Raw genomic sequence first — 17,464 nt, forward strand, 5'->3', positions numbered from 1 at the left:
ACCATTTTGTCACGGCTCCACTTGGGATTGCGTTCTTTTCGTCTCCCTCTGGGCTCTTTGCTCCCAGGGGACCGACCACGAGGCAGCCTTGAACCGTAGTCGGCAACGCACCGCGTTCCCAGCGTGAATTCCGAGATCGGAGACGAGCTGTGGAGTACCGTTGGGTTTTTGGAGAAGCGCGCACGCGCACCGCACGCACCAAAAATGAAGACGGTACACAGTGCATAGGCCTACAGGGAGGGGCGGAGCAGAGTAAACAGGAACCGGATGGAAAGATATGCTTTGTACTTCCACAGACTTGCAGGGAGGCACGTGCACCACACGCTCAACACGCTCCCAGGGCTTCCACAGGACCAGACAGGAAGGGCATTGATCTAGCCACGCGCTCCGAGGAAGAGGACCGCGGCCCGAACAATGAGTCCGGTGCTTCCGATTACATAAGATGGCTGATCAATACTACATTATTACATGGTTCCTGAATCTTTACCCCACGCTGCACATTCAGTCGATATGTTTGCTACTTGTCTTTGACCGCGTTCTGTTAGGAAATCATTTTCGGATCCCCCAAAATCCATAAGCGCCGCAGCGCCGTCTTAACGGAATATGCACGGCTCATTCGCTCGGTGCAGCGTGTGTGTGTGTGTGTGTGTGTGTGTGTGTGTGTACCTGAGCATGCAGTCATTTCACCGTGCCTGTTCAATGAAGCAGCGGGATGTTTCTAAACCCCACCCAGCTGTTAATTGTCCGTGACTGGAAGGAAACTGGGCTGGATGTGAACCAGTTTCTATTAAATCAGATTAGTGCTGTTGTTGAAACAGATGTTTGTTATCCGTGACACAAACGCACACCTCCCCGCTCCCCCCACCTCTGTAGGTCTGTGGGAAGAGTACCTCCCGCTGCAGACTGGAATTGCAGGTATGGGGGGAGCTGGTAGCGTAGTGGTTAAAGCTGCTGCCTTTAGACCCAAAGGTCACGGGTTCGAATCCCTAGTTTGCTCCAGTAAAATAACCCAGGTGTATAAGTTGGTAAATACTTGTATAAAGCTTTACATTGTGAGTTGTTTAAAAAATAAATGTAGTGTAAACGTGCAGTAAAAACTACTCAGCTGTGGAAACGGGCGAGTCGTCGTGAGGACCGCAGCAGACAAAGTTCACATTGTAAGTGTCGATGAAACGAATAGCGTGTGTGATGTGTGTAATGAAAACACTCAGGCAACAGTTAGGATGTGTGAAACATATGGTTAATTTTTTTTTGTCCCAGGTCCAGGCATGTGACGTGGCAAAACCATCCGCCCCGTGCGGGTGGATGATTAAAATCGTCCGTTTTCTGACGGAAGCCAATTATAATTAATTATCTAAATAATGAAATAATTTAAATTTTGCATTTGAGAAGAGCTGGAGAGATGCAACTTCTCTGTAGAACTGTTTCTCGTCGCGCTTTAAAATATTAACCTCCTGTGTGTTGAAGTCGCCCTGGCTCCTCGGGCAGGAAGCCTCATCAGGACGCCATCAAGGTTTATTTTACTGGTGTTACAAAGATGTGGGAAGTTCAACGGTGCTGAAAACGTCGAGGCGAAAAGCATCGTAGAGTCTTGAGATGAATAGGAGAAAGGGCTACGAACCCGTCTGGTGTCTGTGGGTCGAGTGGGGGCTGCTCACCCCCCGAAACACTTGTCTCACAGTGGCTGACTTACTCTGATTACACTCATTGCACTACACACTTACCTTGCCATAGGAGGTGATATACCACTGTGTACTGTGCTTTACCGTGTTTGCTGGGTTGCTGTATAGTGGAATCCCTGGAAGTGACGAATCGGAGCACACCTGGGATGGGGGTACCGGGTGCCCCGTTTGTGCGATGAATGTCGTTTCAACTGGTGGGTGCTTTTCACCATACACCCTGCTCACTCTGTTTTGTCCTCAGTCTTATCATCATCAACTGCACTAAACTTAAAACGTGTCCTCGTTTAAGAATGTACCACCTTTCGGGTTCAGGTCCTCAGCCGTAGGCTCCGGTAACAATTCCGTCATGGACTCTGGACCCACGCTGTCCTCTTTGTGCTACCAGCTACTTTGCCGCTACGCCACCTGCTGGTTAAAGGGGATTAATCGGTGAAGTTAATGGAAGGAGTCATGAATAAGCGCCTGGTCTTTAAGCAGCTGCTCTATAAAATAACTGTTAAGGGGAAATAAAATGTTTCTCTGCCTTGCAAAGGAAATAACTTGTAAGAAGACTTAGTCCAGCAGAGGGGTGTTACTGCCCCCTGGTGGTAAGGAGTGTAACACGTTTCTCCAGATCCGCTCTTCGTAATACTGAGCGTCACGCGCTGGCTTAAACCCCACCCCCAAGGATGTCGATTTCCCAGGGTTCCTTTATCGCCAGCCAGGTGTGCGTGACTCGTCCACCTTGCCGGCAGCGTAAACCCATTAGGACCCCACCCCCTTGCACCCTAGGCTGGTTCAGTGTGAACTGATGACCCTGCGCTTGTCACTTAACATAAGGGTGACTGGGTGGCATTTGGGGGGAAAACTACACAACTGGGTATGGAGAGCCTGACAAGGCGGTGTTACACTGCCTACCAGTGTATTGTAATTTTAATTGGACTTGCACTCTAATTTTGTGGCAGCCACTCTGTGAGGTTTCTGTTTACATGACCCAAAAAAGTGCTCCTCTGAAACATAGAGGGAAAACATTACACAGTGTAACAAAATGTTTTATAGTTCTCCTTTTTCTTGCATTACGATTAAAGTTGTCTGATTACAAAAATACCACTAATTCTTGTAGTGTGACACTTAATTTGGTATCTTACAGCCATTCTAGAAGGCACCGGAACATTCCAGAAAATACAAAAAAAAAAAAAAACATTCCGAGAAGCATCAGGTCCTAAAAGGTGCGGGAATATTCAGTGATTGGAACCCAGAGTCAAATTTCAGTCTTTTCCAGAATGTTGAATATTTTTCTGAAAACGGACATATGAAGTGACACCAAACTATGTTTAATGTAAGAAAAGTGAATAGAAAATGAAGAAAAATTAACAATATTTGTTACATTGTATAGTAAAAACGATGCGTTAGGGTTAGGACACACAGTTTTCTATGAGATGTCTGTCGCTTTGGAAAAAAGTGTTTTGTTAAATAAGTACATGTAAATGTAGGATCTGGTGCTTTTTTGACAATGTACTGGTGCTTCTAGAATCTTCCAGCACCTATGTTTCAGTGCTTTTTTTCTAGGCTGTTCTAAAATATTCTGGCACATGCAGAAAATTAGCTTTTTTTGTTAATTTAATTTAATTTAAAATCTCAGTAGTGTTCCTTATAAGTGTGTGCAAAAATTGTGAAATTTTTTAAAAATTTTAATAGAAATAGTCAAGGCGAGATTCCGTAGCTAAAACTGACACTCCAGAAGGACTAGTGGTGTTTCTGTAATTGCTAAACTTGATAATCACGATCATAATCAACGCAAAAATGGGCGTAAATAAGAAGGTTGAACAATTTAGTTGCGTTGTGGTGTTTATAAATAAAAATTCCTTCAGTCCGGAGAGCTGTTGTCGTAGTGGTCGCCAAGGAAACGGTTTGTGTTTCCGAGGTTCCTGACAAAATGCGATGTCGGTAAAAGACGAGAGAGGGTGTGTGACGCCAAGAAGAAACCCAAACCGAAACGTCCACGTTTGTCGAAGATGCGCGATGCGGCGAGAGTGTTGGCGTCACTAACGTGCGTGTCGGATGACGCGACCCTAACCTGCCTGTGTCGCGCGTCTTCAGGGGAAGGGCTGGCTGGGCCGACCTGACGGGAACGGCCACGGCGAAGCGATGGGAGCGTCGAGGAGACCCGACCGGAGCGACTCCCGGGACCCCCTTAGCGAGGTAAAGTACCGCTGCCTTTACCGCACACCCCTCCTTCGCGAGCGCCGCCGAGATGGGCGGAGGTGCGACGTCCGTCTTGGGCGTGGGCTCCTGGTCATCGGCGCGTCCGGCACATCTCCGCGGTCGCCCGGGTTCCGAGAGCCCAATATTATAGAGGGGTTGAACCGGCATCCCGTGGGGGGGTAGGGATCGCGAAGCCCCCGAATGGCAGCACTAGACAAGCGTGTGAGGACCGGAGACCCCTACTGGGCCCTACGGCTTCCTCTGCCTTCCGTCTTGCTCCCGTCAACCCTCTCTTCCTCCGTCACGCTTTCTCCTCGCGTGTGATGCGCGCGCGAAACGGGCCGCCGTAACGAAGCGCGAGCAGACGCGCGGCGGTGTCGGCGGACGAAAGCGCCGTTTCGCTGACAGCTACGACAGGCGGAAGCGACGGAGAAGAGAGACGCTCCAAGCGGCGCCGGTGGAGCACGTCTCTCTAATCTCACGCCGGAGGAGAAGGAAGCTGTTAGATGGAGGCAGAGAAGCTCCGCCTGTTTCTGTGGAGCAGAGCTGCTGCGTTTCATTTCGTTTCTCGTTGACGTCTGTCTGCCTGCTCCGCTTCTCCCTGTGCTGTCCTCCCGGAAAAATAAATAAATGAATAAAAAATGAAAATTCCGTTCCATTGAAGATGAATGAGCTGTTTAGCAGGCATCTGATACCGGACGATGCAGCTATAGGAAGTCCGTCGTCTCCCTCCCCCAACGTGTCATGTTCCTAATATATGAAATATTTAAAAAAGAAATAAAACCAAAATTTTTGCTCTCCCCCCCCCACAGAGCTCCACCCATTCGCTGTCAGGACGGGGATATTCGGTAAGTCGTCATTTATTTCTTGGCTCTCGAGTGATTTTTGTCAGGTTTCAGATGCCGGACTCATGCCGGCCCGTTCGGGTTGTGTTCGGCGCGCGCACACACACACACACACACACACACACACACACACACACACACACACACACACACCCACCCACCATCTGTTCATGCGGCCTTGCAGTCTGCCTTACTTTTCCCTCTCTGGCGGCTCTCTTAGTGGATGTCCAGCATACGAGAATCACGTTTTCAGCGCTCGCGACCTGTGCAGGTGGGGGGTGCTGGGTGTTGGTTCTATCTGCACAGCACACGACTGGAGCTCATCGCACAGGGAGGGGGTGGGATCTGTCATCTCCTGCTGTTCGCTGGGATCGTGGTACAAACGTCCATCCTGGGTCACAACGGCAAATGTGGTTTTTGGGGAAAACCTTGCGAGTTTGCGGTTTCCCTGGAAACGAAGTCGTGGAGCAGCTGCGATGGGCTCCCGCCGACAGAGGGAAACCGCGGCGGCTCATTCGGACCGGCCTCCTTCCTCTGACTCGACCCGTGTATTCGGCTACGTGAGACGTTCCCAGAAGGGAACGGTAATTTGTTCGAATCATTACGTTTGTCCCCCGGCTGCTGGAGACTGAGAGATGGTGGGTGACCGTGTCCGGTGAACGGTGCCCTTCTTCGACGCTTCCCCTGTGCAGAGAGAGCCTCTTGGACAAACATCGATCTCTGGGTTTACAGCTGTGGCAGGAGCTCTTTCGTGCAGAAAGTATTTCCATCAATAAAGAGAATTATAGCAGCGGTGATATGTGACCTGGAAATGGCTCCGCATGGCATTGTTTCCGTGCAATTATTATTTTTTTTTAAAACAAATGAATACATGCTAAAGTATTTCAAACACTTTTCTCCAAAGCGACAAACATATCATAGAAAATACAATCTGTTCATTACATTAACAGAAAGAGACACTTGGATGCAGACGTGTTTGCAGTTTGTGCAGTTTTTCTTTCCATCATATAAACCAATGTTCATCACACGAGTAGCTGCATAAAACTTTTGTCTCGACAATTCCTGATCACTTTGCTATTAATTTTTTTTTTTTTTTTTTTTTTTTTTTTTTTTTTTTTTTTTTTTACATTTGTTACATTACAGGAGTAGCTGTGTAAAGGTTTATCTGGGAGTGATCTTAAAGTTATGGTGCATGAACATTTACGCCTTACATGAACTTAGGCGATGATGGGTGAAGTGAGTCTGGAAGAGGTGAGTTTTAAGACCCCTTTTAAATGTGGACAGGGATTCAGCAGTTCTGAGGGGGAGGTCGTTCCACCACGTTGGAGCTGGAACCAAAAACCTTTGTGCTTTTGCTTTTGAACCTTGTATGAGTGGGACCACCAAGCGGCCGGTTGTGGAGGAGCGTAGCGGTGTGGTTGGGGTGTAGTGCATGATCAGGTCTTGACCTCCCAAAAAAAATAATAAATACGTTGTATGGGCTCATATTTAATTAATTTATTTATGGTTAAAACTGCTGCCCTTGGAGCCAAAGGTCACAGGTTTGAATCCCACCTCCAGCTGCAATACCCTTGAACAAGGTACTTACCATAAATATCTCCAGTAAAATTGCCCAGCTCTACGAATAGGTAAATAATTTTAGGAAGGCTAATGTTGTAAATCGCTTTGGAGAAAAGTGTTAGTTGGATCAGACACTTCTCTCCAAAGCGACTTCAAGTGAACTCAATATAGTGTTACATCTATACAGCCCACGCACCTTAATCACCAAGGTAACTTACACTGCTATTTACACTACTTGCCATGAGTCACTGATCCATACATCAGTGAAACACGAGAGGGCGTCACTCACGCACTGGGTGACTTGAGTCACCAATCCATCTTAACGCATGTCGTTGGAGTGTGGGAGGAAACCAGAGCACCCGGAAGAAATCCACACAAACACGAAGAGAACGCACAAAGGCCACACAGATTGAGCGGGGATCAAACCCATGTCCTCTTGAACCACTCGCGCACCGCAGCACTACTCACTGTGCCACTGTGTCACCCATAAACGTAAATGTAATTTCTGGAATGTTTCGCTGTCTTACGGTGGGTTACGACACAGCGAGGATCAACAGCACTGTGTGTGTGTGTGAGAGAGATTATTCTGGTAAAAGTGGACTGTATCGGATGGCTGGGGGTGGCTTTCTCAGAGGAAGCATTTGGGGACTTCGTGCCGAGCGGCCAGGTTAGCAGCTTGTTAAGGTGTGTGTGCCGAAGGGGGCGAGCGAAGAGAGAGAGAGCGAGCGCGCTCAGTTGCCACCGTGCTGTCAGTGTGTGTTAGCAGCGAAGCAAACAGTTTACGAAGCTCAGTCATGTAGAAAGCAAGACCTCAAGGCTACAGTGTGTTCAAACCTCTCCTCTGACCCCACAGCGCTGTGGTTTTCACATCGCGACTCCACCCCCCCCACACCACCACCTCCAGCCCCACCCGATGCGGTTTGCACGCCGTTGGGACCCGGTGCGAAGGAGGAACAACCCACTTCCTATCATGAGGTTGCGCAAGGTGCGAAGCACAGCGTTTGCCACGGCAGACAGTATCAGCAGGGCTGTTCGGCGCCTACTTTTCAGCACAAAATTCGAAGCGCTTGACACTGGAGCCGGACGGGCGGATAATCCGTCGGTCAAGGGTTCGACGTGCTGCCGCGTAGCGCTGGGGATGACGTCGGCTGTATGTCCCCCAAATACGAGGACTGGCTGGGGGGGCGATTGCCTGTAACGAGTTGTGGGTTTATCGACAGCAGCCTGGAGGTGTGTGTGTGTGTGTGTGTGTGTGTGTGTGTGTGTGTGTGTGTGTGTATACACGTGTACAGGAGCAGGAGGGCACCCTCTTAACTGCAGGAGCACATAGAGTGTCTGCGAAACAGTCAAGGACTTTTCTGTCCTTCTCTCCTCACCCACTGGGTTATAGTCGCACTTCCTTTAGCTGATGCTTTTCTGGCAGTGTTTCGAACCGCTGCGCCACCTACTGCTGTATTTACATTTACTCATTTCTCCAGTGCAGCTTAACATTGTAAGTTACTCACTTCTTTATGTTTACTTTTATTCATTTAGCTGATCTTAGTTATTTACCCATTTATACATCTGGGTCATTTTTTACTGGAGCAATTTAGGGTAAGTTCAAGGGTGCTACAGCTGGAGGTGGGATTTGAACCTGTTGGGTCCAAATCCTGCTGCTGCCCCATCGTGTTTACCCATGGTGCACTGCATCATAGTCGTCATGCCAGTTAGGTCGTAGATTCATGTTTCACAAAATGCTGTTTTTCATTTCTTCACTTACTGCCCCCCCCCCGCCCACGGTGTAATTTTACTTTCGTTACCCACAATGCTGCTGCTCGTTGCGGCTCGAATGGCACTTTTATGCGTTCGCATTACTCATGCTGCCACTCTTCATTGTGGTGTGTTCCGTGTATATTACCCATGATGCCACTCTCCATTACACTCACGGTGAGCGCCACGGACGTCGCCCTTGGCGTTGGGCTGACAGATGGTTCACGTCTCCTCGTTCGAGACCGCGGTAACGGCCGTGCTAATTCCATTACCAAAGCAGCGCTCGTGTGACGTCAGCGGCATGACTCAGACCCTCCGTATCCCGGTGGAGCACCACACGTGTCGATCGGCGATCGCAGGTGTCGCATTCCGCTCCCACAAGGCCATGTGCTCGAGTCTCCTTTCCTCGCTGCTCCTATTGACTTAATTAGTGCAGTGATTGTGACGTTTCCGGCACTTTGCTGGGAATCGAACGGCGGCGACGTGAAGGTTTCACTTCGTTTTCCTGCGTTGTTTTGCGCTCTCTTTGAGAGAATATACACACGGTGGCACAGTGAGTAGCGCTGCTGTCTTACAGTGCCTGGAGGGTGCAAGAGGACGTGGGTTCGATGCCCACTCAGTCTGTGTGGAGTTTGCATGTTCTCCCTGTGTATGTATGGGTTTACTCTCGGTGCTCTGGTTTCCTCCCACAGTCCAAAGACATGCTGTTGAGGTTCACCCATAGTGTGTGAGTGACAGAGTGTGTGTGTGTTCCACTGATGTATGGATGAGTGACCCAGAGTAAGTAGTGTATCTAGCAGTGCAAGTCACTGCGGTGAATGAGGTGTGTGGGCTGATGACACCAGATAGAGTTCATTGAAAGTTGCTTTGGAGAAAAGTGTCTGATAGAAAAATAAGTAAATGTAAGCAGTAAATGTATTTCACTGCCACTTTGATCAGTTCAGCCAGATACGTTGGAATTAAAACCAACAAACATCTCCTTGCAGCAGCTTCATACTCGTGGTTTTCAACTCCTTGCCTCATAGTAGTATATAATTTCATACAGGATTCTGGTGTTTTCCTTGTCTTTGTGTTTCATGTACTGTTTGACAGTATGTGAACCCCCTGCATCCGTCATTTTTACCATGGTTCCAATTCCAAAGACCGCTTCCATATGTTGCTTTAGAGGATATCGTGTGTAGTAGAAGCACACAAGTAGTGCAGGTGTAAAAATAAGTGAAGCCCAAGTTTCACTGATTAAACCAAGTAGGTAAATAGAATCAGGGGTGTAAATCATAGTAATTTACTCATTTTCTAAGTTTATTTTTCTATTTTACCCAAGAATAATGACCATCCCTATAACGTTCACACTTTGCAGCAGCACTGTATCAATGTACAGAGATGCCTAGAGCTTTGATTTCTGCGCGCGCGCGCACACACGTTTTAGAACAGGGCGATATCACGTGCCGAAAGGGGCTACCAGGCGCAGTGTCTGACGGCGCGTTGAATAATTCATGTGCAACCCTCTGTCTTGTAATCCTGACACAATTTTCCTTCTTCTCATGGGGGTGGTTTACAGCGCCTGAGACGTTTCGATAGAGAGGACTAAATCACACGTTGGACTGGGGGGGGGGAGGGACATTGCACACGGTACTAAGCCTTTCAATCCAAGCAGGAGAGAGAAATTGAGTGACTGCAAAAAGTGAATCTTATACATACTGCTCTACAATACAAGATAGTGTTCTGTGTTATGATGATTTAATTTATGGCTCTGGGGAAAAATGGAGTGACCAGCACCCCTTAAATAAGTTGTTTCAAGGGGAAAAAGTGTGTCCCCCTCTCTTATCTGGTCTATAAATATAAACGAGATTCACTGCTGTTCCGATGGTGATGCAACGTGTGTAGGAAACCAGAGCGGACCACCGCTCCTGTTCAGCAGCCAAAACACAAATCACACACGGCATCCTGGACTGGGCGGTGTGTGCGCTTTCTGTAAAGTGGGAAAACGACGATGATAAAGTGTGTGTGTGTGTGTGTTTCACTACCAAGATGCTACATTTCCCGCTACGTTACACTATCAACACATTAATAAGACTCCTGGTCAAAGTTTTCTTTGAACAAAGTTCACTTTGGACGCTCCTGTCGCCGAAAGCTGCGCTTTTGAGAGTCCAGCCCCACAGCCCAGCATCTTCAGTTCGAATACAGCGATGCTGGGAAGTGTTAACCCTCTAGGGACGGTCATTGTTCTTGTGTGAAATATTAAGATAAACCTATAAAATCTAAATATTGGTTCTTACAATAAACTTATAAAATGAATAAATTGTCTTTGCAAATATGTAAACCTTATTTATTTATTCAACAGGCTGTTTTCTTCACAGTGACTTCTGTTATGCTACATACAGCAATTTACTCACTTATACAGCAGGGTCATTTTCATTAATGTATCACTGCACTGTAATTTCACTGGCGCAGTGTAGGGTAAGTACCTTGCTTAAGGGTGTTACAGTAGGAGGTGGGTTCATACTTGAGTCCTTTAAGTGTAAGGCAGCAGCTCTAGCCACTACGCCACCTGCTGCCCATGTGTGACAGTGGTTTATGACTATGGACTATGAGCTTGGTCATCAGCTGTTTGGATTTACACGCTCGTGTATATACACACACACAGTGATATGTGCCCCCCCCCCCCCACCAATTATAATTTGCTTATCCATTATTAAATGTCACAGAGAATATAAAAGCGGTTCGGACGCACGGCACACGCTCCCTCTTCTCATCACCGTGTTTGTTCCTGCTCTGGGCCTTTGTTCGCTTGAGCCGAGTTTGGATTTTGTGACACGCTGTTTCCTGGAAGGTGACTTCAAAACCGCAACATTTGCCCTCAGCGCTACCAGGAAGCCCAGCCGCGAGCTCCCGGATTCCCCACCCATCCGCCCACCCACGCCACCTGGCACGATGCGCCGTTCTGCGCGACGCGGTCTCTTCATCCTCGCGGTCTGAGCTTCGCTGTGCTCTTTGCACCAGTGCGTGGTCCCGCCAAGCGTCCGCCGCCGTACGGCACCCCTGTCCGGCCACACCGGGCGAGGGGGATTTCTTTTTTGGCCCGTTGACCTTCCGCATAGAGGATGCGGGAAACCTTCTCCACGTCCAAGACATTTATTCCAGCGAAACCACCCCGAGATGTCCTGCGTTTGAGACGAGAGCGTAAGGCGCCTGCTTCGGAGTGAGCCTTAGCCCTAGCCTGTCATTTTGGCGTTTGTCTTTTGGCGCCGATTGGTTACTCCACAATGTCCTGGAGACAGATCTTGACTCGTGAGCACAGATACAATGTTTGGATGTGTCGTAGACGTAGTTCCGGCCCCAAAACTGCTGCTTCTGGGAGGGAAATGGACTGGAAACAAGTGGAATTTTATGTGTTTGGAGTAAGAGGAGGACTCTTGGGCTGAAATAAGGCTTGTAAGATACATATTTGTGCGTGTGCGCATGTGGAAGGAGCCTGATCATGACAGCAAGGAGGGGGGCGGGCTCTATACCAGTCCCGCCCTTTATTTTAACCAATCGGTCTTCTCTCTGACACAGCTGTGCTTCTCCTTTTTGTTAACAGCATCCAGTACCCCCACCCCCCTACCCTACCCCACCCCCGCCGATCCTCTGCCTCGTACCTATTTGAGCTCCGGAGTCGTGCCTCGTCGCCAGCAACAAAATGGCTCCTGTCATTCCTGCATCAGCGAGTCGCTCTCCTCTTGCGTTCCTACATCTGTAGGGAGCTTAGCCTTAATCTCCTTTTCCCCGCGTTTCCTTCCTCTCCGCAGCGTCCAAATCGCTTGCTTTGCCCGGCTTACCCTTCCGGCGTGGCGAAGACCTCTCCGAAATGACGGCCTCGCTTCGTCTGGAGATCCTTCGACGGGATGGCGGCAGCGCTCTGAGACGCCACCGTGTGGGTCTCCCAGCAGCCACCTGGGCTCAGTTGGGGTTCGCTGAATCGCAGTGGCTACCTGGGCCAGATGTGCGTAGACACTGGGCGGTGGACACGTGGTGTTGGCGGCTATCTGCCACACTGCCCGTTTTCAGTTTTAGAACAGGATCTTGCCCCACCCCCCCCACCCCCTGCCCCGCACTTGCAGTTGGCTGGATGTGAAAATGCTGAAATTAATTGGCGCGCTTTTGAAAGTGGCTGACTTAGATTTTCTCGAGTTTCGTATTGAGTGTTCCAGGAAGCGAGGAATTGATTTAGTTTTGCTCCTGGTGCATCTGCAGCGTCTCTCTTGTAAGATACAGCAGCTGCTCGCGTGTTGGTTAGAGATGCCGCCTTGCGCTCGAAAAAGCTCGGTTCGAATGGCCACTCCTTCTCTTGCACCCTTGTCAAAAATTCTTATCCTGAACTTTGACGGCTCGCAGTTTAGCGTCGCAGCTGCTGCCTTTGGACCCAAAGGTTGCGGGTTCGACTCTCCCCTCCAGCGGTAGTATCCTCGAGCAAGGTTCTTACCCTAAATTACTCCACTAAAATTACCCAGCTGTACAAATGGGTGAATAATTGTCAGTTGATTAACATTGTAAGTCGCTTTGCAGCAAAGCGTCAGGTAAATAGATTAAAAGTCTATTGGGATCATAAAAATGACCTTGCTGTATGTAAGTTCTGGAGAAATTCATAAGCTAAATGAATTAATGCTTGTTTGAGGTTCCAGTGATTTTCTGTCAGTAGCCAATAAGGAATATCGACGTCAGATTTTCACTTTATTGGAGGAAGTTTCCAGAATATCGAAAGTAAGGCACTAAACCTTCTCGACCCCTCTTGAAATTGCGTTCCGCGTTTTGCCCCTCTCTTTAATCGCAGCCGGAAGAGCCTTTTCGTTCTCGTTGGTTTTTCCGATTCATTTTCCACCCCGCGGTTTACGCCTGCGGTTGTGTGGTCGAACCTCACGTCCGTATCTCAAGCTACCTATTTCTTCCGCTTTGGCTCCTTTTCCGGCTCGCGTTCCAACACGTTCGTCCAGGTGTACGGGATCCGCTTCATTTCTAGCGTCACTCATGCCTTGAGTTCAAAAGCTGGTCGGTTTCCTCACACACACACACACACACACACACACACACACCTTGTCTGTTGTGTAAGAGTGAAATGACAGGATTGACAGGATCAGGTATAGGTTACTCACTCACTCAGTCACTCGCTCACTGACCGCACCCTCTGAAATAGAAGACAGACGTTGAAACAATTTCTTCATACTCTCACACACAGAATAAGCTGAATGATCCTTTTGTGTTGAGTTCCATTTGCATACACTTGTGCTCACACACACACACACACACACACCTTGATCCCGACTCCTTCCGTCCGGTGAACTGGAACTGATACGAAGGCGAACTCCGGGTTTTCCAGCAGCGGGTGAACAGTCGCTCCCCTTCAGGAGGCACGAGCCGGGCGAGACGCCCCCCCCCCTCCTCGTACCCCTGCAACATCTGTACGGCATTGTGGACTTTCGGAACTCCGGTTTATCGCTTGCTTGTCGAGGTCAGTCCCTTCCCCTGCTGGTCGCCGCGAAAGGCTTTCCCGAGGTTTGAGTCGGCTGTTCGGAACCGGCTCCATCTCAGAACCCCCACCCCGAATTGTTCTTGGAACAGGAGCTGAGGGGAAAAGGTCCATGGTTGCGAGAAATGTGGAAATGGTTTTCTTAAGCGTAAATCACAGAGGCCAGATGACGGCTGCGAGCAAATCTCAGATCTTCAGGCTTTGTCGACGGCCGAGATAAAGGGGTCCATTCAGGGCGTGAGGCGAGAGGGTAAAAATGCAGCTAATTGCTTTCATACCTGTTCCTGGTAAAAGAAGAGGGCAAACGGAACTGCGTTTACCGTGTCCTGAGCGAAAGTGCAATGTGCTCCGTATGGATGTTGCTGCAGCGGCCTGCTGGGAGGGGGTGTTCGCAACCCCTCTAATTTTTGCTTGCTTTCACGTCCATTTATTCATTTATCTGATGCTTTTCTTGCAACGTAAAGCTCCTTTAAAAAGATCTACCCATTTCTACAGCTGGGTAATTTAATAGTAAGCACTTAGTTCAAAGGTACTACAACTAGAGGTGGGATTCGAACCTGTGACCTTTGGGTGCAAAGGCAGCAGCTCTAACCACTACGCTACCAGCTGTACCCGTTAGAGATCAGATTTTCCTTTTTGGATCTGCGACAAGCTGGTTTCCTACCAGAGGTTCCGATGGCTTCCGTCTCCACTCGCTGACCAGGGCGCGATGCGTCCCGGAAAACGTCCGGCGCTCTCCGCTCCCTGTCGCTGTCGCAGGAAACACCGTTCCAGTTTGTCGCACCCACCCCGGCTTGTTCCGTACAAGAGAAAAGAACTCCCGTCAATAATCCTCAATCGCAGCATCGTGCGCCGGGCTGCGTGGGTGGCTGTGTTGCGGACCCGCTCGGAAATTTGTTCCCGCGTAATTTTCCGTGATGCATGAGAAGTAAATTGCACAGCTGTGCTCATTATTAATCGAGATGTCATTTTTCCCAAATTGAATCAAATTAGGGTGAAAATGAGAAGTCATCTAACGGCATTAATCATTGAAATAGCTGTAGAATAATTTTTCCCCCTTTTATCCCTGTTTCTTCGCTAGCGATGCAGCCCATTAGAGATTCGTGATTCCCGTTTGCATTTTTGAGTGTGAATATTGTGCTGGATTCTTCAAAGAGAGGCCCCCCCCCCCCCCCAAAGCTATTACAAATGCAGTGGCAGATGTACATTGTGTATTCTGTTATGCGGGCTGTAGGCATGCCTCTCTCTTCCCGGAGTTCGCTCTTCGTTCGTTCTTTTTTTGGGGATCAGTCATGTTTACATAGTCATAAGCGGGGATTACATATTTGCAGCTGTTTGTTTTTGCAGGCGTCTCCCACGGCGACGCAGACCTGCAGGCCAATGGGTCACCCTGGCATAACTTCTTATTAATTGGCAATTTGTCTAACTCGTGTCCTATAATTACCATCCTGTGTGAAAAGCCACAGCGTTTTGTTTGTTTGTTTTTTTAAAAACATAATCTCTTTGAAGGCTTGTTATTAAAAGTAGCAAGCTGTTGGGCTGAGAGAAAACGGAATATTGGTTTTTCAGCATAAGTGCAGTAAAAGCATAGCTGGAAATTTGTGCACGTCTTTTGTGGATTGTCCATATGTATTATGTATAAATGTTACGGGGGAAGAGTTTTTCTCCCTTTTCTGCAGGGTTTATCTTTCTCGAAGATTAAGTTTCATTATTATTTCAGCTGAAGGGCCTGTACACTTCCTCTGATCAACAGCACGCATGAAAATAACATGCGGAACATCATCTCGGCTAAACGCTGAGGATTTGTACCGAAGCGCAGGCAAGAGCGCCGTTTATGGGGGTAAATTCGTACGAAGACGCATCTACTTGTATGACGTTTTGTGATGTTGACCCTTTTGAATTGGGACTGGATGCACCTCGGTTCGCATGTTGAAATCCAAATTCATGGCTTCTCAGTGACTTGTGCAGACGGAGGTGAGTTTTTCCACATCAGGTGTTACTTCCTGCCAGAAAGCGTTTTGGCCTCTGCTTGCCGATATTTGCGTTTTGGTTTCTTCTGCAATTTAGTTTGTGGTCAGAATGTGAGCCCTTTCATCACGGCTGCATTGCACAGGCTCTGATTACAATCTACGGGAAGTTAGGCTGCATTACCACAATCAAAGCAATCATTGTAGGGGAAAAAATGCAGAAAGGCCCCGTATTAATGGTGCTTAGTGGAGATACGATGGCTCGTTTCTCTCGTACTGCCCCAACATCTCGTGTCTTCTACACAGCTTAAGATTCTGCTGTGGAACTGCTCTGATGCTTTTCCTTCTGGCTGTAAAAACTGGGTACTATGTGGTATTTTGCAGCTGGTTTTGTGAATTATTAGAACAGGGAAAGCCCTAGTCTTGTTGAAGGGCTGTTGACACTCTTCTTTAGCCTGAGCTGTCAAGCCACAGAACTGTGACTGCTTGTGATGTAGTTCATCGGACGACTTCTTAGCTCACCGTTATGAGAAGGCTGGAGCGAACGGTAAAGGCCAGCGGCCGGCTGTCATTCAACCGTGGATCGGTTGGCTCACGTTCAGCATCCTGCCAGCCTTTACCTGACTACGCAGATGTACTACACCTCTCCTCTTTATGGGGAGAAGTGTGTTGATTTCTGGTGGCGATGTGGGACATGGCAGAGGCTGAGTGGGCGAGGCTTTTGTTTTGCAGCCCGGACTGGGGCGGATTTATTGTCTCAAGTGCTGTTGGATATAGGTTATAGTTCCTTGCCGCCTCGGCCACTTGGGGATCATTTGAGTCGTAGTTGTGCAAAGTGGCTTGCTTGTGTTTGCCGCTGTACTTTGAGGCCACCTGAACGTGGTCTAAAAGACCACCCTTCCGACCGCAAAGGTCCTTTGCGTCTAACTTGTTATATTCGTTCTTTAGCTAATCTAATATAGCTTGATGCTGCAAGTCGAATTTGGTGCAGGAACACAGGGTCCTCATTTCACAAACACAATTAGGACAGGAAGTCTGTCTGTAAATTGATTTGTATGTCACTCCAAAGTCACTTTTAGCTCTGCATCAGAACTGGTAAAAGCTTAGTAATACTGATCCGTTTCTTCAACCTCTTTCCTGGAAACATAGCGCACTAGGCAGGGTAAACTGTGGGCAGTTTATTTTATTAGTTTGCAACAACGTTAAAATTGTCTGCTTTTCCGCCTTTCACTCCCTGCCGATTGTGGATGAATTCATTACATCAGCGCGTGCAATGTTTGTCAACATCTCACCGCTTTGTTTGCATCATGATCTGTTCAGTTAATAAGTGTAATAATAGACATACTTTAGTTTATTTGCTGGATAGTTTCTGTAAAAGTCTTGTAAGTATAAAATGCAGTGTAAGACTTTAACACATTAATTTGTCTGAAAGCTCTTTTTTTTTTTTTTTTTTTTTTTTTGTTTTGTTTTGTTTTGTTTTGTTACATAAACATTTGCGGTGTCGGTCATCTTGCCATTAATCAATGACACCAGATAGAAGTTGTAAATACTGCAGATGTGAGTTGACTTAATCCAACCCCACATGTGTTTGGATGCACTTTGCTGCCAACTAATGGCTGTGTTCGGAAATGCAGGTGGCGTTTTCCCTCCAAGACAGAAATCTATGAAAATAGACATGTCAAGAAAAAGCAATTAAAAATAAACCGAAAAATTTTTATATCTTTGGACATTTGTAGTTTTAACGTTTAATATAAGGGTGCAATACACTTTAAATTGGGAACAATAGTGAACTACTCTGCATGTATTCGTAGCTGTTTCAGATAAGCACGTGTAACCCGGAAGTGACTAAACGGCCAAGAATTCGGCCAAGGGACGTGGGGTGGCAGGCAGAGGAGTGTTGGAGCTGTATGAAATTCCCAGGCAGTACAGCAAACGCCTCCCCAAAGAAATAGCAGTGGGTTTAACTGAAAGGAC

The 17,464-nt window shown here is 47.9% G+C and overlaps 1 protein-coding gene across 5 annotated transcripts in view; it reads left to right on the forward strand.

Annotated features, from left to right (window-relative positions):
• LOC108933130 (autism susceptibility gene 2 protein-like) overlaps window positions 1-17,464 on the forward strand; it is an 83,266-nt gene that overhangs the window by 36,090 nt on the left and 29,712 nt on the right. For 4 of the 5 annotated variants that reach the window (XM_029253100.1, XM_029253098.1, XM_029253099.1 and 1 more), the window contains 2 exons: window positions 3,762-3,863; window positions 4,679-4,714. In XM_029253100.1, the coding sequence (XP_029108933.1) occupies window positions 3,762-3,863; window positions 4,679-4,714 (138 nt within the window). Of the gene's footprint in view, window positions 1-3,761; window positions 3,864-4,678; window positions 4,715-13,354; window positions 13,506-17,464 lie in introns of those variants that run through there. The other variant, XM_029253103.1, reaches the window with a different exon arrangement.

This window comes from Scleropages formosus, chromosome 6 (genome assembly GCF_900964775.1).
Source record: "Scleropages formosus chromosome 6, fSclFor1.1, whole genome shotgun sequence".
NCBI classification, from domain to species: Eukaryota; Metazoa; Chordata; class Actinopteri; order Osteoglossiformes; family Osteoglossidae; genus Scleropages; species Scleropages formosus.